Source organism: Podospora pseudopauciseta, assembly GCF_035222475.1.
Source record: "Podospora pseudopauciseta strain CBS 411.78 chromosome 7 map unlocalized CBS411.78m_7, whole genome shotgun sequence".
Lineage (NCBI taxonomy): Eukaryota > Fungi > Ascomycota > Sordariomycetes > Sordariales > Podosporaceae > Podospora > Podospora pseudopauciseta.
Window position 1 is genome coordinate 2,696,414 of NW_026946667.1, and position 25,296 is coordinate 2,721,709.

At 53.4% G+C, this 25,296-nt stretch overlaps 12 protein-coding genes across 12 annotated transcripts; 7 read left to right on the top strand and 5 right to left on the bottom strand.

The window, feature by feature from the left end:
- Positions 1-299: 299 nt before the first annotated feature.
- Positions 300-1,290, top strand: QC763_711040 (uncharacterized protein; the record flags this gene model as incomplete). The annotated part of the gene is made up of 3 exons (XM_062916099.1): positions 300-318; positions 369-434; positions 485-1,290. 3 exons carry the CDS (start codon positions 300-302, stop codon positions 1,288-1,290), a joined length of 891 nt encoding a protein of 296 aa, XP_062762114.1.
- Positions 1,291-1,476: 186 nt separating this feature from the next.
- CTU2 (Cytoplasmic tRNA 2-thiolation protein 2) lies at positions 1,477-2,980 on the top strand. The gene is made up of 2 exons (XM_062916100.1): positions 1,477-1,708; positions 1,782-2,980. The coding sequence occupies exons 1-2, from the start codon at positions 1,611-1,613 to the stop codon at positions 2,893-2,895; spliced, it is 1,212 nt and encodes a 403-aa protein (XP_062762115.1). The 5' UTR covers positions 1,477-1,610; the 3' UTR covers positions 2,896-2,980.
- A 111-nt stretch (positions 2,981-3,091) lies between these two features.
- Positions 3,092-5,411, bottom strand: OAC1 (Mitochondrial oxaloacetate carrier protein). Its single transcript, XM_062916101.1, has 3 exons — positions 4,582-5,411; positions 3,828-4,504; positions 3,092-3,756 (listed from the first exon to the last, which is right to left on the bottom strand). The coding sequence occupies exons 1-3, from the start codon at positions 4,596-4,598 to the stop codon at positions 3,518-3,520; spliced, it is 933 nt and encodes a 310-aa protein (XP_062762116.1). The 5' UTR covers positions 4,599-5,411; the 3' UTR covers positions 3,092-3,517.
- A 170-nt stretch (positions 5,412-5,581) lies between these two features.
- Positions 5,582-7,122, top strand: QC763_711070 (uncharacterized protein). The gene is made up of 2 exons (XM_062916102.1): positions 5,582-6,028; positions 6,081-7,122. The coding sequence occupies exons 1-2, from the start codon at positions 5,674-5,676 to the stop codon at positions 6,842-6,844; spliced, it is 1,119 nt and encodes a 372-aa protein (XP_062762117.1). The 5' UTR covers positions 5,582-5,673; the 3' UTR covers positions 6,845-7,122.
- Positions 7,123-7,172: 50 nt separating this feature from the next.
- Positions 7,173-7,949, top strand: QC763_711080 (uncharacterized protein; the record flags this gene model as incomplete). Its single annotated transcript, XM_062916103.1, has 2 exons — positions 7,173-7,455; positions 7,530-7,949. The coding sequence occupies exons 1-2, from the start codon at positions 7,384-7,386 to the stop codon at positions 7,947-7,949; spliced, it is 492 nt and encodes a 163-aa protein (XP_062762118.1). The 5' UTR covers positions 7,173-7,383.
- A 329-nt stretch (positions 7,950-8,278) lies between these two features.
- RNR2 (Ribonucleotide-diphosphate reductase (RNR), small subunit) lies at positions 8,279-10,127 on the bottom strand (the record flags this gene model as incomplete). The annotated part of the gene is made up of 3 exons (XM_062916104.1): positions 8,279-9,704; positions 9,769-10,023; positions 10,098-10,127. The coding sequence occupies 3 exons, from the start codon at positions 10,125-10,127 to the stop codon at positions 8,760-8,762; spliced, it is 1,230 nt and encodes a 409-aa protein (XP_062762119.1). The 3' UTR covers positions 8,279-8,759.
- A 295-nt stretch (positions 10,128-10,422) lies between these two features.
- On the top strand, positions 10,423-16,252 carry DCP2 (mRNA-decapping enzyme subunit 2; the record flags this gene model as incomplete). The annotated part of the gene is made up of 2 exons (XM_062916106.1): positions 10,423-13,351; positions 13,410-16,252. The coding sequence occupies exons 1-2, from the start codon at positions 13,321-13,323 to the stop codon at positions 16,250-16,252; spliced, it is 2,874 nt and encodes a 957-aa protein (XP_062762120.1). The 5' UTR covers positions 10,423-13,320.
- QC763_711100 (uncharacterized protein) lies at positions 11,198-12,545 on the bottom strand (the record flags this gene model as incomplete). Its single annotated transcript, XM_062916105.1, has 2 exons — positions 11,813-12,545; positions 11,198-11,753 (listed from the first exon to the last, which is right to left on the bottom strand). Exons 1-2 carry the CDS (start codon positions 12,100-12,102, stop codon positions 11,198-11,200), a joined length of 846 nt encoding a protein of 281 aa, XP_062762121.1. The 5' UTR covers positions 12,103-12,545.
- An 855-nt stretch (positions 16,253-17,107) lies between the features above and the next one.
- Positions 17,108-18,293, top strand: QC763_711115 (uncharacterized protein; the record flags this gene model as incomplete). The annotated part of the gene is made up of 4 exons (XM_062916107.1): positions 17,108-17,394; positions 17,461-17,710; positions 17,815-17,960; positions 18,014-18,293. The coding sequence occupies 4 exons, from the start codon at positions 17,108-17,110 to the stop codon at positions 18,165-18,167; spliced, it is 837 nt and encodes a 278-aa protein (XP_062762122.1). The 3' UTR covers positions 18,168-18,293.
- A 204-nt stretch (positions 18,294-18,497) lies between these two features.
- On the bottom strand, positions 18,498-21,046 carry QC763_711120 (uncharacterized protein). The gene is made up of 6 exons (XM_062916108.1): positions 21,016-21,046; positions 20,363-20,777; positions 19,984-20,192; positions 19,331-19,921; positions 19,027-19,280; positions 18,498-18,975 (listed from the first exon to the last, which is right to left on the bottom strand). Exons 3-6 carry the CDS (start codon positions 20,155-20,157, stop codon positions 18,762-18,764), a joined length of 1,233 nt encoding a protein of 410 aa, XP_062762123.1. The 5' UTR covers positions 20,158-20,192; positions 20,363-20,777; positions 21,016-21,046; the 3' UTR covers positions 18,498-18,761.
- Positions 20,259-23,690, top strand: QC763_711130 (uncharacterized protein). Its single transcript, XM_062916109.1, has 3 exons — positions 20,259-20,807; positions 21,032-22,308; positions 22,367-23,690. Exons 2-3 carry the CDS (start codon positions 22,194-22,196, stop codon positions 23,107-23,109), a joined length of 858 nt encoding a protein of 285 aa, XP_062762124.1. The 5' UTR covers positions 20,259-20,807; positions 21,032-22,193; the 3' UTR covers positions 23,110-23,690.
- QC763_711140 (uncharacterized protein) lies at positions 23,331-25,158 on the bottom strand (the record flags this gene model as incomplete). Its single annotated transcript, XM_062916110.1, has 1 exon — positions 23,331-25,158. One exon carries the CDS (start codon positions 25,156-25,158, stop codon positions 23,725-23,727), a length of 1,434 nt encoding a protein of 477 aa, XP_062762125.1. The 3' UTR covers positions 23,331-23,724.
- Positions 25,159-25,296: the final 138 nt, after the last annotated feature.

A 25,296-nucleotide genomic window follows, 5' to 3' on the forward strand; every position in this document is an offset into this window, starting at 1 on the left:
AAACACGGCGGATTAGAATTCCGAGTGTTCCGGAATAGCATCAATGATCTGGCCTGTTGGTTCGTCTGGGATTGAATAAAGACTGTTGCCTCCTTGTTATATTATGGACGTTGCGCTCATCTTTTCGCTGCTACTGGTGATGCCATATGGGCTCTGAATTGGAGCCCACCCATTGAGTTATCTCTTTTCACTTGGCTTGGAGTGATGATGCAAGCCCGCTGGCCTCCATAACTGATCAAAGCACATAGCATTTGGGCCCCTAACCAATTCCAGGACTGAAGAGTGTGTAGCCGCAAACAATGGCACCGCAACCCTCTGGTAGGTTGAGCTTCTCTAATCCCTTTCTCAATCGTTCTGACATATCATAGGGATCCTTCAGGCTCCTCGGGTGGTTCTTGTCGTGGTGTTTCCAATGCTCAACTTTATTCTCTACCGTGAGACTCTCTTCTCCAAAACCCCTATCGGGTTATGCTCACACAAGCAGTAATCCTCTCCCTTGGCTGCAGCAGCACCTCCCTCAGCGACGTCTCCCCAGTCATAGCCCGCACCGACAGTCCAATAAACATCGGCGGGCAAGACATTGTCGTCGACCTACGAGTTGGCTTCTATGGTACCCTATCTCCCAGCCTATCCGTCCCATCAACTCTGATGCTCACCTCCGTCATAGGAATATGCCTCGGCCCACCCCCCCTCTTCTGCACCTCCTCCTCCAGCATCCTCAACTCCAAGCGCGAATCCGACCTCGCTCGCTCCATCCCGCTGTCCAAAGGCGGCGGAAATTTCGCCCTCGCCGGCCTAGCCCTCAGCCTCCAGTCCAGTTTCATCGTATTGTCTGGCTTCCCACTTCTACTCTCTCTCATCGCCTCGATACTGGCCAACATGATCCAGATATACTTCTCCTCTCAGGGCATGATCGAACTCCACGCCAAAGCGGCCTTGTGGGCGAGGAGTCTCGACTGGGCGGCTGCTGCGGGGGCAGTGATGGGGTTCAGTGCCTATCAGAGCATTGCTGCTGCTGCGCCGAGGTTGATAAGAGTGTTGATGTCGGGGGCGATGGTAGACATTAGCGTGGGAGGGACGGCAAGTAGTTTATTTGCTGGGGTTGTTGCTCTGACGATTCTTGGGGCGGTGATTAACACATTGTTGACTGGGGGGGATGTAGGGTCTGATGCTTTTGTTGCTGGGAAGACCATGGGGAAGCAAAAGACAACGGCGGGAGGGCAGGTGGGTGATAGGAGGAGGATGTCGAGGATGTTTATGAGGAGGCCGGCGTATGAGGTGTTTCCTTGACTTTGGGTGGTGAAATAGCACCGGAAGATCTTAAGAGACCAAATCTAGTGCTCAAGACAGAGACAACAGTGGGAGAGGGTTGGATCCCCTATTCGTCCCAGCGTGCCCAGTCATTATATGAACCCTAACCCTATCTTAGATGAAGTTCAAAAGGCAAAACCTTGGATGAACTTTCGGTGACTCAAGAACACAAGTGAGATGGCAACCTGAGATATTACACACAAAGAACCAAGGGAAATCCGATCCAGGCTCAGCATTCGGCAGTTCAACTCTTTTGAAACGATTTATTTCGACTTGCAAACTGCAGTCCCCCGTGAAGAATGACGTCGAACTCGACAGCGGGGTCATCACCCCAGCGCTGTACAAAATGCCGTACTCAGGAGGCTACACATGACCAGAGAAGTCACGCCGTATGCGTGTAAGTATTTTTTTCTCTCTTCACAAAACCGTTTTGATCAAACGCTAACCACCCCCCCCACCCCCCCCCCAAGAGACTGCTTCACAAAATTCATCAACACCAAATCCGTCAAACAGCTCGGCATTCTAGGCAAAGAGACCAAACCCCCCATCATCCCCAACCCATCCGGCTCCGGCCCTCCCCAAATAGGCACCCGTCGCTACCTCCTCGGCCTCTCCCTGGGCGTCTCCTCCACCTGCCTCCTCCAGCTCCTCCACGAAAACTGCCAGTTCCAACTCTCAAAAGGCCGGCCAGCCCCCTTTGAGCTAACAGTCGTCCACATCTACAACGACACCTTCACCACCCCCTCCACCGCCGAATCTCTCCTCCTTCCACACAAAACCCGCTACCCAACATTCACCTTCCTCTCCCACCCTCTATCATCCTCCCTCACCCTCCCCTCGATAGACTGGCCCTCTTTTCTCTCCGCCCTATCCCTCCCCCCCTCCCCAGCCCCCACCTTACCAACCCTCCTCTCCTCCCTGCCCCCCTCCCAAGCCTCCCAATCAGACATTATCAGCCTCCTAACCCGCCACATCCTCCTCTCCCTCACCCTCTCCACCTCCAGCCAGGCCCTCCTGTTAGGGCACAGCACCACCGCCATCGCCGAATTAACCCTCTCCCAAACCGCCAAGGGCCGCGGCTTCTCCCTCCCCTGGACAATAAACGACGGTCTCCTCTCCCTTCCCAATCTCTCCCAACCCGTTTTGGTGTTCCACCCCCTCCGGGACATCCTCCGCAAGGAACTAGTCGAGTTCACCAAGCTCACCGCCCCGCCTTTGACGGGACTGATCCCTGACGTGGAAAAGAGCAACAACCCTGAGGCTCATCAGGTGCTGAACCACAAGGATTTGAGCATCGAGGAGGTCATGACGAGGTATTTTGCCGATGTGGAGAGGAGTTACCCCAGTGTGGTTGCCAATGTTGCTAGGACGAGCGCGAGGTTGGTGAGGATATTTGATGAGGACAGAAAGGGGTGTGGGCTTTGTGGGATGCCGATGGATGGGGAGGGGGATGAGAGGTGGAGAGGGGAGCTGGGGGAGGGGGATGTGGGCGATGAGGAGGGGGAGACGGAGGAGGGGGAGAGACGGAGGAGAGAGGGGAGGAGGTGGTTGTGTTATGGGTGTCAGAGGAGTGCTTTGGGGTAGGGTACTTGTTCAGTCACCAGATATGGAAGGAGAGAAAAAAGCATCAGTAGAATGAGATCAAAAAAAGCACCAGTAAAATGAGATCGCTGGTTGACACGATCTCTGGTCATCTTTTCCCCGTCCATCCGTCCCCTTTTGTCTTTATCTTATGTACACAATCGCTTTTGTATAGAGAGATTGCCCCCCCCCAAATCCCCCCCCAGTCCATATCCACACACAATGGTATCATCATCAACAACAACAACAACAACAACACGCCATGATTACCCCCACCAAACTTTGACAAGTGTATCAACACAAAACCCCGCTCTCCGCTCTATCCCTGACGCCCAAAGGGCAGACAGGATCAAAAACACAGCAAATATCCTCCAGCCCAGCCAAGATTCCAGAAATCTCAAAGACGACGGGGGGATTGATCCATGAGGGGCGCCGAGTGTAAAAATGTCTTCATTTTTCAAAAAAGCCACCACCACCACCCATCCACAAACAACCAACCCATTGAAGGAAAGCTCGCCCGCCCAAAAAAACCAAGCCGAAAAGATATAAACGCCGTATCTAATGCGGGAAAGAAAAAGAGAAAAAAGAAAGCAGAAACAGGATGTAAGCGCTAAAATCATGCCGTCTAAATCGATTGTGTTTCTGGTGGCGAGAGGATCCTCTCCTCGAGCTTCTTCATCAACTTGTTGGTCTGCTCGGCCAAGCTGAGCGTCAGGATGGTGTGCGGCAGGATCCTGGCCAGATGTGGGAACACGCCCTTGTAGATGGCGAAGAAGCCCTCCGTCTTGATCGTCTTGGCCAGGCAGTCAAAGACGCCCTTGTAGAGGTTGCCATTCTGGTTGTAGAGGCGGGACATGATTGTGTCTGTGTCGAATCTCATAGTCAGCATTGGCTTTGCAAGGGGGAGATCTGCAAAGGGGGCGGAAAAAACATACCAGGAGGATGCATAACAACACAAACCACAAACCCACTAGCCGTACTGCTCGCCAAATGCAGCGGCGCCCCCTCCTCCATCCCAAAGTGCTTCTGCAACCTCCTCTTTGCGAAAAAGTACGTAGGCAGCTGCACCGAGCTCCCAAACCCCGTCCTGATCATCGCCGCCCCAACACCCCTATACAACCCCCTCACCCCCTCCGCCCTGAAAATCTGGCTCAACCCATCCAGCGCATTCCTGTACCGATGCTGCGTTCCCACCGGCAAAAAAGGCGAGAAGCTCTGCAGCCTCGTCTTGACCAGAAAGAACGGGCTCCCCGCCGCGGCGCCCATGATGCCAGACGCCGCGCCGCAAAACATGTTGATGCCCAGGTTCTGTTTGGCCGCGTCGTTGAGCATCAGCTTCGCCAGCCCGGCGCGCATGGGCTCGTAGAAGCCTAGCCGGCAGCCGTTGAGGAGGACCTGGTAGATGTAGGCGCACCCGATGCCGCGGTAGATGCCCCGGATGCCTTCGTTTCGGACAATGACAGAGACGCCGTGGAGGGGGCCGCGGTAGTGGTGAGGTTGGTGGCCTTTGGTCTGTAGCTCGCCCTGGAGCTGCATGCGGATCTTGACTGTTTCGAAGGGGTGGGTGGCCGTTACGGCTCCGCAGGCGGCGATTCCGCCTGCTATGAAGGCGCTTTAGGACGGGAGGGGACATGTTAGATCTCTCTTTCTCTCTTGTGAGGTAGGTATGTGTATGACGGGAAAACCTACCCAGCTGTTGTCGACATTGTGCAAGCGAGTAGTGTTGGGCTATCTTCTTTTGTGCAGAAGCTCTACGAAGTGTTGTCTGACAACAAGTTTGACCGAGGGGTAGTGGTGCTTGGTTCGCGGTTATAATTATTTCACGGCTTGAAGCGGCCAGCGAACCTGGTAAGAACCAATGCCGGGTCTTGTGCCGGTTGTCGGAGCCCAAATACTTCTCGGTGCTGCGATTCCTTAGGGAAGGGGGGACGCGGGTCTAAGGAGGGTCGAGGTCCCCAGGTGGCAGCACCACTCTCTCTTCAACTTCACGATAGGTACAAAAGGTCGCGGGTAGGCTTGGGATGTCGGGGGAAAGAGTAAATAGAGATAGACTGATACTAGGACCTTTGAAAAACGGGCGGGTGAAACAATGGGGACTAGGATAGTGAGAGGACCGCTTATACCCGGAACATCGTCTGGACTCACACGCTGACTCGATTATGGTTAAACTGGGACTGCGTGTCACTGTGTCACTGTGTCACCGTGTCACGCAATGCTTTTGGGAGTTTCAACTGGGAAGGTACAGCTGTACCTATCCCGGCAGCTCGCCTCGAGTACCGGGATGACCGGCGAGATGGGAAAACTGCGGAGTCGGAGCTCAACAGGAAGGGATTTCGCGGGATTTGTTCCTCGCTGTCAGTCTTCGCGATGCAGGGTCAAAGACTTGGGAGCTCCGGCTTTCGGGGAGGGATGGTAGGCGGGTGGACGGCTGTCGGACAGTTTGATCTGGGGGACTGGGAACCCTGGCCTTTGATAGGTGTGGATCTCAGGGCCGCTTGTGGTGTGGGGAAGAAATGGACGTTCGGTGTTGTTGTACGGTACTCCGGGTTAGGGTTTCTCCAGGACTGATTGGCCAATGCTCGCAGGTGCACAAGCCCGCTGCCAGCCGGTCAGACACTCACCGCCTTTATTTTGACCGCCTGGCAGAAACCGGGCAGTTGGTGGGGCCCATTTGTCGTGCTGCTCAACTGCGGCCGTGTTTCTGTACTCGGTCAGCCATCAAAACATCAGTTTGCATACTCCTCTTTACGTCGCGCTCGCTACATCCAAACATATTTCATTATGGCGCCCGTACCGATGGACCTCGACGACGCGTCTCCTGCCTTGCGGGGTCTAGGTGGTGTGAATGGCCCTCCCACTGCACCAGTCACCGAGGTGATTGCAAACTTCAGGCCAACCAAGCTGTTCAATCGTGAAGACATCGAGGACAACAAGTCGAATCCTTACATTCTCTCGATCGATTTCGACGACCCGGGCGAGCTTTGCATGACCTCTGAGAGCGATAGGACGATTCAGATCTACAATGTCAAAGAGGGTCGACATGACAAGATGCTCATCAGCAAGAAGTATGGTGTGAAGCTTGCCAAGTTCACCCACACAAGTTCAAGTGTCATTTACGCCAGTACTCGCGAAAATGGTGGGAATCACTGCCGCCAGACTACCCAATGGCTTCTAACAAGTGAGAACAGACGCGATCAGATATCTCGCAACCCACGACAGCTCCTTCATCCGCTACTTTGACGGCCACGAAGGCGCCGTGACCTGTCTCACCATGCACCCGGGCACCGACAACTTTATCTCCTGCAGCCTTGACAACACGGTTAGGTTATGGAACACCCAAACCAAGAACTGGACCGGTACACTCTATCTCAACACCCCCTACCTGTCGGCGTGGGACCCGTCGGGCCAGGTGTTCGCGGTTGCTAGCCCTAGCAGCGGAAGCATTCTCCTCTACGACTATCGCAACTACCATAAAGCGCCGTTCTCGACGTTCGACCTCGTCAAAGCCAGAGGGCCCGCCGATCCAGAAATGGCCTTTAGGGGATGGACGAAGCTGGAGTTCTCCAACGACGGGAAGCACATCCTTCTTGGGTCGCGAGGCAACGGCCATTTCCTGCTGGACTCGTTTGACGGCAGCCTCAAAGCCTTCCTCAGGAAGCCGAACGGTGGTACAAGACGGCTTGCCGCCGGCGAGAACGACGGCGGACACGTGGAAAGCAGCGGCGAGTGCTGCTTCACCCCTGACGGTCGCTATGTCTTGAGCGGTGGAAAATCAGACTTGTTGGTCTGGGACACGCTCATGACACCAGACTCGAAGCAAGTCTTGGAGCCGGCGCATATTTTGGAAGAGAAGAGAGAGGCAGCCGTGGTGGCGTACAACCCGCGGTACAACATGATTGCGACGGCAGACCAGGAGCTGCTGTTTTGGCTTCCAGACCCCTCCAATTCGTAGAAAGAAAAGTATGGGGTGAAGTCGGCAGACGAGTATTTCTTATGGCAGGACAAGATCCCTTGGGACGACAATGTTCCAGAGGATGGTTAGGGGCGTGCCATTTTTTATTTATTTTTTGGTTGTAAAGTAGCAGTTATGATACCCATGGGATATTTCGGGCGTATTGGCGCGGGCAAAAAAGCTTTGTAGACAAAAGTAGTGTTGTTGAATAATTTGATTTGGGGTTATCTTTTGAGCATTTTTTTATTTATTGAGCTGCTGAGACGTCGATGCTGTTTGAAGTTAGGGGAAGAAAGCTCTCCAAGCGCCCCGCATTTTAGTCCAGCCAGCTTGGCCCCACCGGAAACTGTCGCTCAAAGGTGTGGACATTCACCCATGACACCCAATTCTCGAAGCTTGCGACCTTGTTTGACCATTCAACCTTGACGACACGACCTCTCCCAGTCGCAGCGCGTGCGCAAATTGATTTTTCCTGTCCCCATTTAACTTTTTTCACAAACTACGCGCTGCGAACCGAGTGTCAGAACAACACCGTCAAGATGCCCTACTACTCCAAATCAGAAGACTGGCTGCATCACTCCTCCCTCTTGCTCGCCGCTCGACCTACCACCGTTTGTCTTCCTCCCCCCCTCCTTTTTTTTTTTTTTCCCTGTTTATTGTCCCAACTAATTTTGTGGTATGGCAGACAAGAATATCAACAAACTACCACCTCTCCCCCGCCCACCGAACCCCCAAGTCTGCCACGCCCGAGCAGGTAGTTGAGGATGAGAAGAGGGGAAAGAGGGGACACTTGGTGATCACGACGTTTGACCCAAAGAGCGGGGTTAGTCTCAAGTACAAGACTAGCAAGGCGCAGGAGGTGGGGAGGTTGGTGCAGATGCTTGGAACGTTGGCGGGGAGGGCGGCTGGGAGGGAGGAAGAAAGGGGGTTGAAGAAGGAGGAGGGGGATGTGGAGATGGGGGAGGCGGCGGCGGACGGGGGAGCTGGGGAGGGACAGGGGAGTGGGATTGCTATGCCGGTGGTGGCTGCTGCTGAGAAGCAAGTACCGCAGGTGGGAGGGGCAGGGGGTGGTGGGGGGAAGAAGAAGAAGAAGGGGAAGAGGTAATGGGTGGGGGGATGATGAGGGAGGGTAGGGGGATGATAAGGGAGGGTAGGGGGGATGATGAGGAAGGGAACGTCAAGAGGTAACCGCAGAGTCGAAATCATCAAATATAATAAAGAAATCAGCCCAAGAGTTTCCAAAGGGCCACACAAGACGGTTGAACGCGCGTAACTGTTGGAAATGGGAAGCATTCGTTAAAGGCGCAGGGTGCGAGCGGGAGAGGACTATCAAGATTTCTAGACAAAATGGGCCCCATCAAGTCGTGGACAACATGGGTGAACGCCAGTCTTTCCCACACGACAACAAAAATGGCATAGTAACAACCGAGACATCAAAACTGGACACAATCACATTCGACACCAAGATATTTCATGCGAGGAACAAACAGTGCAGTGTAATCCCTTCATTAGCTGAGGTCCTACTCATACAATCCCATACTACTTATGTATGTCTCTTTCCTTCCCAAATATCCCACCTCATACTCATGAGGCATCCATCATCCATCCCTAAAAGAACCCATTTCGTTCTTTGTTTGCGCGTTCAGCAAAAACAAAACTCCAGACGCCTTTCAATGATGTGGAAATCCACGCCTGCCTACCGTAATCCGTAACAAAACAGTCTTTGTTGTACATGACCTTCAGGGGATTACTATCCAACATACAAGATTTGCCCGCCCGCTCCGCCTGTGACGTTATCCTTCTGTCTATACCAGAAGTTTATGAAAAGAAAAAAAGAAATGCGTGAGGGGGTATTAGTCGTTATAAAAAGACAAAAAGAGCAGAGAAATCAGCAGCAGCGCAAATGACAAGACGCTCAAAAGTCCTCGTCAAAGGCAAAGTCGCCGCCGTTCTCGTTCTTGCTCTCCTCAGCAGACTCCTCAAACTTCTTGGTGCTGTTCATGACACCAGCCTTCTGGTACTCGCCGACACGCTTCTCGAAGAAGTTGGTCTTGCCGCCGAGGGAGATATTCTCCATGAAGTCGAAGGGGTTGGTGGAGCGGTAGATCTTGTCGTTGCCGAGGGCGACAAGGAGACGGTCAGCGACGAACTCAATGTACTGCTTCATGAGGTTCGAGTTCATGCCGAGCAGGGCGCAGGGAAGAGCCTCGGTGAGGAACTCCTGCTCAATGGTGACGGCATCGCGGATGATGTCCTCGACGAGCTGCTTGCTGGGTCTGTTGTTGAGGTGAGAGAACAGAAGGCAGGCAAAGTCGGTGTGGAGACCCTCATCACGGGAGATGAGCTCGTTGGAGAAGGTGAGACCAGGCATGAGGCCGCGCTTCTTGAGCCAGAATATGGAGGCGAAAGCACCACTGAAGAAGATACCCTCAACAGCAGCGAAGGCAACAAGGCGCTGGGCGAAGGAGGCATCCTTGTCGGAGATCCACCGAAGGGCCCAGTCGGCCTTCTTGCGGATGCAGGGAATGGTGTCGATGGCATTGAAGAGGTAGGTGCGCTGAGATGGCTCCTTGATGTAGGTATCAATGAGAAGGGAGTAGGTCTCGGAGTGGATGTTCTCCATCATGATTTGGAAGCCGTAGAAGCAGCGGGCCTCGGGAATCTGGACCTCGGCGCTGAAACGCTCGACAAGGTTCTCATTGACGATACCATCGGAGGCGGCGAAGAAGGCGAGGATATGGGAGATGAAGAACTTCTCGTCATCGTTGAGCTTGTTGCTCCAGTCGTGGAGATCCTTGGAGAGATCGATCTCCTCAGCAGTCCAGAAGGAAGCCTCGGCCTTCTTGTACATTTGCCAGACCTGTAAGGGTTTTAATTAGTACGCGTGATCCAACTTGAGAACGCGTCAAAGTCGCGTCACATACCTCATGGTACTTGATGGGGAACAAGACGAAGCGCTGAGGGTTCTCGGTGAGGAGCGGCTCATCGAGGAGCTCTTGCTTTGGTTCTGGGGCAGCGACTGTCTTGATCTCCTCCTTCTTGTTCTCAAACTTGGCATCCATCTCGGCCTCGAGGGTGGTGAGGTCGGCATTGAAAGGCTTGTTTTCCTTGTCGGATGGGGCAAAGTTGAGCTTCTTGACGGGAGACTCCATCTTGAAGGCGTCAATGGCGGAAGCAGCCTGCAAAAGTAAAGGATGTTAGCTTTGTGGACGCGTAAAGTAGCCGACGCGTGGAAAGGTAGCTAGCTACTGACCTGCTTGGAAGGTGTGATTTCGGCGGCCATTGTGAAGATAGTTGAGGGCTGAAATATGGGAGGTGCAAAGGCCACAAGAAGAAGAAATATCAGAGGCAATTGCTGAGTGACGACTGTGGCGGGATTGGGAGAGTTGTTGTGAGTGTAGACAAAGAGAATTTCTCAAGCAAAATATGGGCGTCGCGAATTCTCTTAAATGCTGCACGTCGGGACGCGGCCCACTTTACTAAATCTGTACGGCAGGGATACGCGTCGACACGCCTGTAGTCTCTTTCCAGGGGGCCCAGGCACTTTGTGCGGCGTCACTGATGCCCTCCATCAACACCAGCCTCTCATTTGGTTGTTCCAAGAGGGGCATCACCGGGCAATCCCACCAGTCCCTTGCTCCCTGTTCCTAGTCGGCCCTCTCGCTCTTATCAGATCCATCATCAGCCGCGCCATTCAATGCCTGTTCCAGTGGCCTGTTGGGTGAGCGTTTGTCAGAGTTTATTTATTCGGATGCACGTTGCAACAATTTCACCATGGACCCCACCATGACACACTCGGGCCCATCCTGCCTGGAATTGAACCAGCTGGGCTTCCACTTCCAAGAATCCAAACACGCGAACTGTTCGCAGCTCCGACGGGTCCCGATCTGCCCTCCTGGAATCGGCCTACACTGCAGTTCCCCTGTTGCAACTTGCAAGACTTTGACCCATTCTGCTGTTGCCCCGTGAGCAGCCATGGACCTCTCTGGGCAGAGGTGGGGTCGAAAAGATTATCAGATGGGATCCTTGACCAGATCAAACTGGGAGACGCGTCAAATCGCGTCTGTCTCGCGGCTTCATTATTAATTGATTTTGACCCAGCCTTGTCTCCGGTCTTGGAATATTGAGACCTTTTCTCGAAGAATACACATTCCCGCTGTCTCGCAGATGAGGAAAACTATTATTATTCAAATGCCCTTTGCCTCTGGGTATCATGATGCAGTCTGTTTCCCAAAACTCCTCGCTCATGAAAAGCAACAAATGAAATATAAAAACACTTCGCTTCAGCATTGCCCTCCTAGCACCATATCCAAGCGGCCCCTGACACCTCCTGACGTCACCTGGGCAACTACACTATCTCCGACCAGCCTTCCCACGATTGTCTCTGGGGTCCTGCTTTGGTGTAATCTGACGACCCGGAAGGCCTCCCCCGATCGGAGCTCGCGGTGGTGTAAGATTCCTCACAGGAGCTACCAGTGCACTTTGCGGGGCCGCTGTCATGTCTCCTGTCTGCCGTCCAGAGCGTGCCGGCGTTACGGCGGCTGGAGTGGCAAGCGATGGCATCGTACCCGTTCTTGTGACCCCGGTTTCGACATCCCGATCCCCCTCGGCCCCTGCAAGTTCGTCCGGCATCTCGACAATACTGCCCGTCTCTGGATCCTGAACGACACCAGCCTGGAGCGCCTTTGCCTTTTCCGTCAAGAAAGCGTCGAGCAGCCAGGCATTCTTCGTGTTGGCTCGGTAGAATACGTCCGCGATGTCGCCAATGAGAGGGATAAAACCGATTGCCAGATCGAGCATGATGTTGGTGAACATCATGCCATACAGACGCTTGGGAAGACCACCATCGACCTTTGAGGCCTTCTTGATGAGAGCAAGAGCCATGAGGAAATCTGCAAAGTCGCCAATGCTACAGAACATTTGTTAGCCCATGTTTGGTCACACAGAGACAGCTGCTGGTATACTTACACAGGAATCAAACCGATGATGGCGGACCAGCCGAACCGGATGGGGATGCAGCAACAACTGAACCCCATGTCCCAACGATAGGCTCTTCGGCGGATCTTCCTGAGAATCTTGGCGTCATTCTTGGAAAGGCCTTGGGGAATAGGTCTCTCCTGAGTCTTGTACTTTGCGACCTTACCGTTCTTGTAGACCGGGACTTTTTCGAGGTAAGGGTTCTCCGAGTTAGTATTTGTCTTGTCCTTCCCCAGCTTCTTGAGAGCCTTCTTCTCCAGGATTTTGATAGCCACGTTCATGGTGATTTGCGGTGATCGATGTCGATCAAAAAAAATAAAAAAATCCAAAAGAATGTATATGAAATAAAAGAATGGAAATAAAACACACAGAGCACGAGAAACACAGAAAAAAACAGAGGCTGAGAGTTGATATAAAAGTCGACGCTTTGTTGCGGGCTCCGGCGGCTGTCAAGTTGGCCTCCGGCTGGTTGTAAGTGAGGTATTGGTCGCGGCAGGCTCTTTGTCGGTTTCAGATTCGCGCTTGTCAGACCCAAATTGGAAACACTTTTGGCGCCAGAGTCAACGAACCCGAGGGTCGGGATGTTGGTCTGGTGTACTAGAGAGACAAGAAGCGACAAGGTCAAGTAAAAAAGCACCAGCTGGACCGTGGCAGCTTCCGTCTTGCTTTATGTCTGCTGGCTGGCCCCATGGCTCAACATCTAGCCCTGTGCATCAAACGTCTTCTTTGTTTCCGAGTGATGACGTTCTTGGGCGACCTCCCTGCAGCTTCAAGGTGGAACCCCTGCTCAGCGTGCCCGTGTGGCGCGGGACTGCCACACACTTGTGTGTTGTGGTTGGCCTCTTCCAGATGCACCATCTTGTGCGGGGAGCGGGGCATTGCACCGCCACATCCGCTCCTGGCACAAGCTTGACTGGAGCAGGATGTGGCGTTGAATCCCTGGACTGGTGGGGTGAATTGGGCTCTAGCCACAGTTGGGTTCTGCGAACATCTCCAGTCTGCGCCAGTGGAGACAAATCAATGCCGTCCACGTCTGCACACGTCTCTCCCCATCCCATTCAAGATTCCATGGTTGACCCGCCGATAGCGTTTGTCGACAGCTCCCGCCCAATTCGGCCACACACCTGAGCCTTTTCTCTCACCTGCCTATCACTGCTTTGCTTTGTATCTGTGCAAATTTTCTCTTGCTTGTCCAGTCTAGACTCTGAAGCGCACGCATTGCCTTGCGGTGGGGAAACTCTTACCTTTGCGATTTGGCGGTCCAAGCCTGAACCTGCCGAGCCAGTCCGCCAGCGAAGCCCTCGCCAAACAAACACAAATCGATCGACCAGAAACACAGACCACTTCCTTACCTCATTCCGTACCCGCAAACACCTCCAACCTAGAACCGCAAAGTAGTTCCCACGCAACCTGGACTGCCTTTTGCGCTGTTGCTGCCCTACAGACGACCACCCCTCAGGAAACCAGGCTGTTGATATGCCACACCACAGCACACTGTCATGGCCGAAAACAAGATGCAACTCGAAGATTGTATGTATCTTTTTTGGTACCGCTCTGTTGGATGACACCTGTTGACCTGTTTGCCCAGGGTTGGACGACCTTTGTGTCCGATTCATCATAAACCTGCCCAAGGAGGATCTGTCATCCGTGGCCCGAATTTGCTTCCAGGTCGAAGAGGCACAATGGTTCTACGAAGATTTTATACGTCCGCTGGACCCTACACTCCCGTCGATGTCGCTCCGAAGTTTCTGTCTTCGAATCTTCCAGCACTGTCCCCTGCTGGCCTCCTTCTCGGCTGAAAACCACATGCGAGCGTTCGAGGAGTTTCTCCAGTACAAGACCAGAGTTCCCGTCAGAGGAGCTATCCTGCTGAATGAGGCCATGGACTCGACTGTGTTGGTCAAGGGCTGGAAGAAGGGCGCCAACTGGAGTTTCCCCAGAGGCAAAATCAACAAGGACGAGGATGACTTGGACTGCGCCATTCGAGAGGTCTACGAGGAAACAGGTTTCGACATCAGGGAAGCTGGGCTGGTGCCTAGGGATGATGAAGTGAAGTACATCCAGATGTCGATGCGGGATCAGCAAATTCGACTCTATGTTTTCCGGAATGTGCCCATGGACACCAACTTCCATCCAAAGACCAGGAAAGAGATCAGTAAAATTCAGTGGTACAAGCTCTCTGAGCTTCCCGCGTTTCGGAACCGCAAGGGGAATCAACAGGATGATGCCGCTGCGGCTTCGAATGCGAACAAGTTCTACATGGTGGCTCCTTTTCTTGTCCAACTCAAGAAATGGGTCCAACAGCAAAAGCAGAAGGACGCAGCCCGCGGATCGCATGTACCTGTCCATATTCCTATCGAAGAACCTCTCACAGAGGATGACCTCGGTACCCAGACAGAGCCTGTTGCTGGGCCCACGGAGAGCATCGAAACCATTGAAGGGGCGACGGCTGAACTTCAGCGTCTTCTCCAGGTGCAGCCTCCCCCTAGTGGGACACATGTGAATCCGCACCCTGCTCCGGCGGCGACAGCCAACAAAGGGAACGCTCTGTTGGCCCTTCTTCAAAAGAATACTGAGACCGAGGCGGCTCATCTTCCTCAAGGGTATCACGAGCAGCCCCAGCATTATCAACAGCTGCCCCAGCAACATCACCAACAGCCTCCGCAGCCTCAACATCAGTATTACCAGCAGCAGCAGTACGGTAACCAAGTCCCGCACACGCCGTTGGAGCTCACTTACACGACTGCTCCGGAGCCGCACACTCCGCACCATCATCATCCAACCAACCGGTTACCTGTACCACCTAATCAGCCGCCGCCCAACTTCCCTATCCAACCTCACGGGAATCAAAATGTCTCTCAAGAATACTTTACACAACAGCGGGTCCCCCACCAGATGCCTACCCAGGCCTACGGGGATAACTCGTACATGGCTGGCCCGCGTCCAGTGCAGAAGGAACCCGTTCTTCTCCACCCGCAGCCGTTGCCCCCCCAGGTTCAGCAATCACTTCTCACCAGAAGCATTCTTCAGACTCCCAACATTCCAGAGACTGCCCACCATAATGGTTTGCAAGCGCCGCAGGGAAGCCACCATTCGATCCCGGTCCAGGGGCAAGATGGAGCTGGTTATCAGAATCAAGGAGCACCTCGAAAGGCTGCTCCTCAGCTGACACATCATCACATGTCTCTTCTGAATGCTTTCAAGAGCAATACCTCCCGTACACAAGAAACAACGCCGGTGGCTACCCCTCAAAGCGATGTCGCTCCCGCGGGACAACAGCACGCTGGCTATCATCCGTCTGGACAGGGCTGGCCCAGTGCTCCATCCCATACACAAGCTCCCAACTCAGCTGCGCAGTATTTGTCGCACCACGCGGTGAATGTTCCTCAGGGTTATGGTGAGCGGTATGGGCCTCAGCCGCAGCATGCAGTGGCTCCACAAGTGTCACAACACGCCGCCGCAAACCCAGTTGTGGCCCCAAGACCGCCGCAATCAACGGAGTCGCACCGCTCGGCGTTGTTGGACATGTTCAAAAAGCCAGGCCGTGGAAGTCCCCTAAGCAACGAAATCACAAGATCGTCCATCAAGTCGGACGGTGAACGGCCAGGATATGGGTCCAATAATAGCCAACCATATGGCGGACCATCCAATGCGGAGGCCATCGCCCGAGCTGCTGAAGCCAATGGTGCTCCCGTCCAGATGAATCCAGAGCTCAACCTTCCATACAGGGCCGTTCAGATCCTCACTCGGCCCAAGCAGCCCGAGTCGGCCCAAAGCAATGACTCGATGGACTCGCAAATCCATCGTCTTCAGAGACGCTTGAGCCCCCAGAGGAAGGATGCCAGGAATTCAGGCTCTGGTCTTCCGTCTCCGCGGGACCGCTCTTTGTTCCATCAGCTTGACCAGGAGACGAAGTCCCCCCAGCTCCCGCCAGCCCAGGCGGGCAGCCTTCCATACGGTCAGCCTCAGCCTCAGCGCCAGTCGCCGTACGCAAGTCCTACTTTCCCACCTCAGCAACCTGTTGGTCCGCCCCAGCAACTGCTGCAGCATCAGCAGTATCAGCATCATCAGCGTCAACCTAGTGGCAACGCGGACCAGAAGCAGAAGTTGCTGTCGCTTTTCGGAAAGGCACAGCCCTCGCCCACTGGGCTTTCGGCCAACGGCAAGATGAAGGAGTCCATGGTGTATGATCAAGTCCGGTCTACTACTCCCAGATCGAGAGTTGCGTCTCTTGCGTCACAGGGCAACGCCGGCGGCATGGCCCCGTCAGTCACAGGCGTGGAGAATGTCCATGCAACCGGCAACAGTAGTCGGGTACCGAGCGCAACCAACTCTCGCCGGGGCAGCCAGACACCCATCTCCCCAGCCGATCGGAACTTTTTGCTTTTGTATTTGGAGTCGGTATCTAATCAGGCGCGCTCCCAGACATGATATCTGGGTTTGAAGTAGGGCATATGTTGTTTTTTTGTTTGTTCTTGGGGACTTTTAGTGTAGAGGGATTCTATATGGTGGTGAGGATTTTTGTGATTTCTTGCCAACAGCAAATGGTGGTTGTAATTTGGACCGGTGCATACATCAAAGCGAAATTTCCATCAATGGTTTACATTATTTGCAGCGGTTGCTGCACAAAGGTGCTTATGAAGCAGGCTCTTGCTAGCTAGCTACTTAAGTTATTGAAAGGATACTTGTATTATGATGACTCTGGTTCTGGATGGTGTTTGGGTCACTTTCTCAGTATAGTGAGTTGGCGGTTGTGTGATCATTTGACTGTGTGTTGGTGTCGTGAGGCACGCCAGAAAGTGGTCTGATGTTCTAGTTGGAGAGGGTGTGCTCCCCCACGTAGAACAGACCACCCCACGAGCTTGGGGTTTGCTTGGCTGACCCCCCTTTTTTTTAATGGGGAGCGGGCTGAAGATGAAGTCTCGCCACGGCTGTGATGAGGAGTCAGGATAGATCATACCACTTTGTGGGCGTGGCCGGCCGCGTCGCCGTTGGTGTTTTTTTTTCTCTTTTTTTTTGTGAGTGTGAGGGATGTTGGAGAGGGAATTGTTGGGATGGATGAGGAGAGAAGAGGTATAAGAGAGGAGCAAGGTTCGTAACCTGGAGTTTGTTTTGCCCATCTCAGGACTGAACTTGGCCTTTCTCTTCATCAAATTGACTTGATTACCTAAGATATCTCGAAGATCGAGGGCAGCATTGAGATATTGCTGTTGAGGCTACACATCAACCAACCTGACTTACAACATCTACCTACTCAACCAACCTACAATATAGCACCCAAACAAAATGCTCTACACCCCCACCCCAGACACCCTCTACCACCCCCCCCCCCACCACATCGATCCCCTGGGGTACTCCCGCCTGGCAATCATAACCGGCTGCTCCTCCGGCATAGGCCTCGCCACAACGCAACTCTTTCTTTCCCATCAGTTCCAGGTCGTGGGGCTGGACATCACACCGTTTGACTACGACCTTTTGCGGGTGGAAGACCACGGTAGATTTCATTTTCATCTAGGGGACCTAACCCTCCCAGGACAGATAGAAGAAGGTGTGAGAATTGCTCACCATTTTGGGTATGTCTTCCCCCCCTCCCCCCCCCCGTTTCCCCCCTTTTGTGTTATCACTAATGCTTGTTTTAGCGGGAGAGTTGATGTGTTGGTCAATGTAGCCGGCATCCTCGACACCTTCTCCTCAGCCGACACACTCCTCGATCCAGACTGGGACAACGTCATCGCCGTCAACCTCACCGTCCCCGTGAAAATAATGAGGGCCGTGATTCCTTACCTCAAACAGAGGCCGGAAGGGGGCGTGATTGTCAATGTGGCTAGCACCGCGGGGAGGAGTGGTGCTGTTGCTGGGGTTGCCTACACAGCTTCAAAGCACGGGCTGGTAATCCCTCGCCCTTTTTTCCCCCTTTTATATTACCCCCCCTCTTCCCCTTCCCCTACTTCGGTTCCCAACCCAATCAAAACTGACGTGAAGTACCGGGGCAGATAGGAGCAACAAAAAACGTCGCCTGGCGCTTCCGCAACGAAAACATCCGCGCCAACGCCGTCCTCCCCGGCTCAGTCGACTCCTCAGTCGGGAACAGGATAACAAAAGAACAAAGGGTTGATCTGGAGGGGTACAGAGCTGTCAAGTATGTTCAACCCTCCTCATTATCTCATTAAACAAATCGACTGACAGTGACAGACCAGTCCACGCCCTTCAGGCAAACCCCATCGCACCACTACCACCCATCACCGCCCTCGAGGTCGCCAAGACGATCCTGTTTCTGGTAAGTGATCAGGCGAGGACTATCAACGGGGTTGAGTTGCCTGTTGATCGGGCATGGGGCGTTGTGTAGATGATGCGTATATATGCGGTTTTTCCTTGGGTTTTGGTTGGTTCCGGCGGTTGTGTTTCTTTTTGTCCCATAGCAAGTTACTTTCCGTAGTCAGCCCAAAAGTTGATTTATTTCTCGAGTACTGCATCTCATCAGAAACTTGAAAGCATCGACATTAGGAGATCGCGATAAGCTAGATACAGGGTAGCCCCATCCCACCCCGACGTAGCGAACAACCCCAAGCCCCACCTGACAGATGCGGGGAAGGTGGGGAAACTCAGCCCTATTCTGACCGTTCCCCTAACTTCTGGTCACCTGAAGACAGATAGATGAATTACTACCAGAACACAATGAGTGACAGGGTCAAAGTAACATTGGCTACAGGTGTCAGTTACTACTGCAAAATTAGAAACAAGGTGCCAAATGGCACCGTCATAGGTTCCTCCACAATCTTGCCAGACGTCGCTCAACAATGTCTCTTTATCTCCACTGAACATAGGGGTAAGACGTAACCATGGGTATCTCCAACGCTGGTTACAGCATCTCATAACTTTTCAGACCAAACAAACGTCCCAATTACAATCTCCTTCTGCAAATGATGAGCCCGTGGCCAGCTCAGGCCACCACTAAGGGAGTCTTCTTAGACCGAAACCCGGGTGGCGCGTTCTCCTCGTCCTCAGAATCGTCGATATTCAAGAGCTGGAAGCGATTGCTGACCGATGATTGCCTCTTTGGCTGAGGAGCTTCCTTGGTCTTCAGAACCATGGGGGCTGGGTAAGGGTGGGCACACTGATCCACGTCGAATTGAATTCTTCTGCCTTTGTATTTCCTGTCCAACATGTTAGCCTCCGCTAGTGAGAATCTGCGTAATGAAACATACATTCGGCTCAGCATGCAGGTGCGAGCATAGATGGCATTGTGCACCGAGTTGAGCTCGATATGACAGTTTCCACCGATGAACTGTATCTTGATCACAACCAGGTTGTGGATATGATCCAAGTCTTCGCGAATCACCTCCTCGGTATGTTGACTGGCGTAGTTCATGATGACAAGGTTGCGACTGGCCCCGGCCGAGATTTTGCCCGCCACATGGCCTGGCAGCACAAACTGACGCTCGTTCCACTTGACCTCGACCTGTCCTCATGTTAGCAAAAGTCAACCTACTTAAAAACCACGTTGCCTACCCTCTTGTTTCTGATATACAAGTCATTACGACGACAATAGCCATAGAATTTCTGAGCATCGGCCGCATGAAGAAACGAGACGGAAGCTGAGCGGTCGTGAGAGCGAAGATACACGTCTAAGAGCTGGCCGCCGCGCACGGAGTTTGTGATATCAGAATGAGTGGTACCCTCGGCGAGATGCACGATTTGAAGGGTACGATGGCAGTTGCGCTCGTACTGATGGCGCTTCACTTCCCGAGGTGGTCCTGTGTAGTTTGCGCCAGGAACAGGGGACCCTTCTTCGATTGAGACATCTTCGTCCCCCTCGTCCTCCTCGTCATAGTCTCCTTCCTCCCATGTCGAAGCGGTCTGCTGTTGGTACTGGCGATGTGAACGGTGGCAGGGATGGTCGTAGGAATGGCCGTAGGAGTTGCTGCTGGAATCAGTATGCGAATAGGAGTGCGAAGAACCGTTTCCATGTTGGTGGGAAGAGGCATGATGACGCTGCGTCGTCGAAGATGAGGAGAGACCAACACCTCCATGGTCCGTAGTAGAGGCGTGTGTATCCTCGTTATTCTCGGATTGGAAAGCCTCATCACCTTGGCTAAGGAGCTGTCAAACCGTTAGCAACCCGCAACTCAAACTCAATGGCTATGGTGGGGACATGGGCTTACAGCTACTGTAGCCTCGTCTACGCCACCACGTAGGAGGTTGCGCTTGAGGTTCTCTGGAAAATAACTCAGCTTGGTTGAACTGATAGACATCGCAATAGATCTCACCATATTGTCTTGCAATGGACTTGAGCTGGTCATATTCAACCTGTGAAACAGACAACGAGTCTGGAGCATTGATGCTCTTGATGCGAGTCAGAATATTTCTTTCCCTATGTCAAGTGTCGAATTAGTGTGTCGAATTTAACATACAAGCTGAACCCTAGAAGCGGGAGATGCAGGTCAGCGTTAGGTGACAACATTGGTGAACGGTTTCCTAAAGAGTCGGGTTCGGGATGCTGCGCGGATAAGGATAAGGCGGTAACAGAGACACAAAACATACCTTTGTAAGAGGAGATCAAGATCGGCACGGGCGATGGTGACCGTGTCAGAAGAGGACGACATTTTGACGAGAACTCAGAATCGCAGACTGAGGGTATCGGGAGCTTGTAAAGCGCAGAACCAAAATATTTAAATAAAGTATTGGTTGGTGGAAGCTGCCCGCGCCATGATATGGACCCTGCTGCGAGCTCTTTCCTTTTCATCCAATTCAAAGTGAACTGACTTTCCCACTGGGAGCAGCCTCCAGCTCTCTCCCAATCGCACGCTTATCTTCACGTGTGCGGTGTGAAATGATGCAGCCAGCTGCTTCCCAATTGCTCACCATCTCCGGGCTTAGCGTCAAAGTATCCCGCCATGGCCACCGCTTTTTGGCCTCTCTGTTGTCTTTGGGCCTGCAAATGATGCCATGAGGCTGGCTGGATGTCCCGTCATACGGCTGTCAGTGAGTGAGTGACTTCGGGATGATGAGATGGCAGCCGTGACAGCCAGATCCAGAGGCTGGGGACCAGGCGTTCATGGCTTAATGCAGGTCATTGGAAAAAGATGGGATGACATGGACACTGGCCCATACCTTCCCCTTGAAAACCGTTGGACTGGCTGTGACAGTTTTAAGTGTTTACATGGCACGACTGCAGCCATAATATTTAGACTGACTGGAATGTGTGAACAGCAGGAACAGCATGACTGACAGCTGCAACCACTTGCGCCATCCAGTGCCGTACAGGAGCAGAGGCACAACGATTCCTGATATTGCCTCTTCACTCCGAAGCCACTGATCCAGCGCTCGGCCATTGCTTGGTCTCAAGTGCGATGTCCGGACGGCGGGGTTTTGGGCGGCGAAGTTTCATCAGGAAAAGACATCTCTATCATGCTGCCGGTACTCGAGCGTTGCACGGCCAACACTTCAACAGCCAACGTGCAGAGAAGAGGTGCGGAGATGCGAGGTCGATGGCCGACAGACCACCGACTGGCTGGTCCCCACAGTTTAAGCATCTTGGCGATGGTGGTCGATCTGCGGTGGAAACAGCAAGAAGATATACCGGCATACGGCCAATTGTCACCGGCGAAGGAGAGATCACCTTGGGTATTTATGCGGTTACGATGTTGAACACAACGATCAGGATATTTTTAGCCGTGCACCTGGACACGAAGCCAGGATACGAAGGAGCATAAAAAAGAGCCAGGGTTGAGTGGGTAACGCGGTCTCCTGTTCTGTCGACGCCACTTCAGGGCTCCCGCTAAGCCCGATGCTGCAATGCTGTTAATTGGTTGCAGCATCGAGTGGAGTCGCTCGCTCGCCGGCCTGTCGTTGGTCGTGGAATGCACGCAAAGCCTGGAACTCCAACCCTCGACTTTCTCATTCCAGCCGCCTCCCAACTCCATCGTGCCTTGAAAGCGCTGCCTTTTTTTTTTTGGCTTGTTCCATCGTTTTCTGTTCCTTGGGCAACCGGAACCGCACACTCGCTTTTCTGAACGCTCGCTACTTTTGTTGTCTAGCTGTCCCAAGTGACGCCTACTCTCGCTGAACCTTCACGCACATACCCTTCCTGGCCAACCCTCGTTACTTTTACTCCACGCCCGTTTCGCGCGGGTCTCATTTTCGGCCAAACCGCCAATAGGGGTTACCCGCCGTGGCCCAGCAAGCAAACGCCCCTGTACCACTTTGAGAGAGACACCTGACGTGAACACCGGCACAAACACCACTGCGACCGAGCCTTTTCTCCGACGTTGAACAGACATCTTTACTTTCGCTTCCCTCTTCTCGGTACCTGGTCGACCTGGTCGCCTGCCCCTCGAGCATTTTCAGACGCGATCGATCCAAGTTGGTCAACATGAAGTTTTCGTCGGCTGTTGCCCTCCTGGGCCTCTCCTCTTCAGTCTCCGCGCTCGCATGGCCCGGTTTCTTGCCAGAACTTGACAGTCTGGTGGTAAGGCAGAACAGTGATGGTACGGAACACCCCAATTGCCTCGTCATTACTCGGCTGCGGCTAACAAGGACATGTAGAAACGACCAACTCCCCGAAGCCAACAAACACACCCTCGAGCAATGACAACAACAACGAAGAGGAGGAAGAGAAGACCACAACGGGCCCAGCCACACCACTCAGGACAAACCTCAACACAGCCGGCATTTCGCAATCGGGCAAGGCCACAGGCAGCGCAGCACCGAATGGCACCACTTCCGGCAAGCCCCGCCAAACTGAATTCAATCCACAAGACCCAGCTGGCGCCGTCGTCATGATCACCCCTTCGGTTATGGAAGGCTACCAGCTGTATAAGATTGGCGACTACATCACCTGGGCCTGGAACTACACCAACCTGCAAGGAACTCCCACCGCCATCGACGTGCTTGTTACCAACACCGTAGCCAAGCAGACGTGGACCCTCACCCAGAACATGACGTTTCAGGAGCAAGGAAGTTACACTTGGGACACGGGCGCATACGACCGGACAGCCGTGGCGTCTCCTCTGTTGGTGGAACAGTACACCCTCATCATCCACGATTCTGACTCGGAGCCCACTGGCCCGGCACCTGCGGGCATGCTTGCGCCCTTCAACAGCTTCAAATTCGGATTATACACCCCCAAGGTCTATACCCCCATCAGCGACGGCTGGAAATGCGCCTCTTGCAATGGTGCGGGTGGCATGTCGATTGACAGCAAGGCCGTGGCTGCCGCGGGCGTGATGAGTGTGATCACAGTATTGAGCTTCACGTGGTTCGTGGCTGGGTTTGGTGGGTTGATGTAGATGTGTCTGTAATTGATCTGAAAATGGTTGATTTCGTCACGTCGTACAGTGGGAGGAGCAAAAGAATAAAATGAAAAGGGGGGCGAGATCTACAGTGCTGTAAAGTCTTTTCCAAAAGAGGTGAGGAATACTTACGCTTAATATGGGAAGACAGAAAAGTGTAATTTGGTTGGCTGTTTACTTTTTCTGTCTTTGGCACAAAGAATTGGTTCTATTTTTCGGGGCTGGGGGCGTTGGCTAGAAACATGTTTTTCGGTACGCTTGATTTGGTTTCGAAAAAGTCGAAAGCAGAAGCGGCAGAGCGGTTGAGTTGTTGACTAAGGGGATGGATTTCTCATTTTCACCTGTATCTGTTTTTTTGGACATCTCACACACATTCATGGCGAGCTTTTTCCGGAAAGATGACGACTTTCATGCATACATACATATATTTCAGGTAGCTTTAATGACGAAGGGTATATCTTGACTTTTCTGTCTTGTTGGTCTTCTTGATATTGCATTATATATACAGTTGCCCCCTTTCCACGGCTTTTTGGTATCCATGTGTCGCAGTCTATGTTCATTAGTTGCTATTACATCACATCATTATTCTCGTCCATGTAAACCACCTCCTTCTCACACCATCCTCAAAGCAAACCCACCCCCCCTCTCCTCTTTCTCCCTCCCTGTAAAAATCCCACTCAAGTCCACCGCCCCCAAATCCGCCGCCTTTTGTCCCCTAACCGGCGCATTGGGCGTCTCCCTCTTCCTCCTCCTCTCCTGGCCCGCCTTGCTCGGAAAAGTAGGAAACATGGCCTCCTGCTTCGGCTTGGGGTCCTGCCGGAAATACTCATGCTCCAGCACCTCCCTCGCCGCCGGCCTCCTCTCCGGATCCAGCGCAAGCAACCCATTAAACAACCCCACCCCCGCCGACGTCAAAAGCGGAAACTTTGTCCTTATCCTCGAGTTCGTCGATCCCGGCGTCGGGTTATTCGGCAACCTCAACCCCCTCGCGTTCGGCAGCCTCCGAAACGAAGGCCACGACTCCTCCGAGGGCAGCCCGCACAGCTCAAATATCCGCGTGAGCTCGTCCACCTCGTTCCTCCCCTGCAGAAGCGGCTCCCTGGCCAGAAGCTCCCCAAAGATACACCCCACGCTCCAAATGTCAATCGCGCTGCCATATGTCGTCGCCCCGAGCAACAGCTCCGGGGCACGATACCACAGCGTAACCACCAACTGCGTCAGTTTCGGCGGCGGATCGCCCACATATCTTGACATGCCAAAATCCGCAATCTTTAGCTGGCCCCTGTTATTCAACAGCAAATTCGACGTTTTGAGATCCCGGTGAAGGATCCAGTTGTCGTGTAGATACGCCACCCCGGAGCAGAGCTGCAACATCAGCGTCTTGACTTCTGAGGCCAGAAACGGCTCGGGCATGTCCTCGAGGATAGACTTGAGGTCGTGTTCGAGGAACTCGAGGACGAGAAAGATGGATGGTTCCAAGGGGGTGGTCGAGTCGGAAACCACTACTTCCAGCAGGGGGACGATGTTTCTGTGGGAGCTGTTTCGCAGTATTTGAATCTCTCGCAGGCCGGTGACGGGGAGGCCGGAGCGGTCTTTCGGGTCGGTCTTGAGGCGCTTGAGGGCGACGATTTTGGAGGTGGAGAGGCAGCGGGCGCGGGAGACCCAGCCGTACGCGCCTTCCTCGATGTCGTTCAGCTTGTCATAGTTTTCCACGCTGCGGGAGCGGGAGATGGTTCCGGGGGTGAAGCGGAGAAGGTTGGTGATGGTTGGTTCTTCTGGGGGGGCTCCGTTGTGTGTTTCTTGTTGTTCGGGGGAGACTCGTCTTCGTTTTGGGGGAGGGCCGTTGGGGCTTTCTTGTGATTGTGGTTGCGGTGGTTGTTCTTGTTGGGCGGCGGCGGCAGCTTCGCGGGTTTTTCTTTCGGCTTCGAGTTTGCGCGCCTTTTCGGCTTTGAGGCGCTTCTTTTCCTCTTTTTCCCTTTTCAATTGCGCTTCGCGCAGGGCGTCTTCTTCGTCGTCTGCCCAGCGGGACTTGGCTTTGCTTGCCATGGTGATTTACTAATGTCTAGGAGACTGGATCGGGATAAAAATTTGTGTTACTGAAGGCGCTGGATATTGTATCTCGAATAAAAGAAGTGCTGTTTTCGCTGGGGGGCGCGTTGTCGTGTGGGATTCAAATGCATGCAA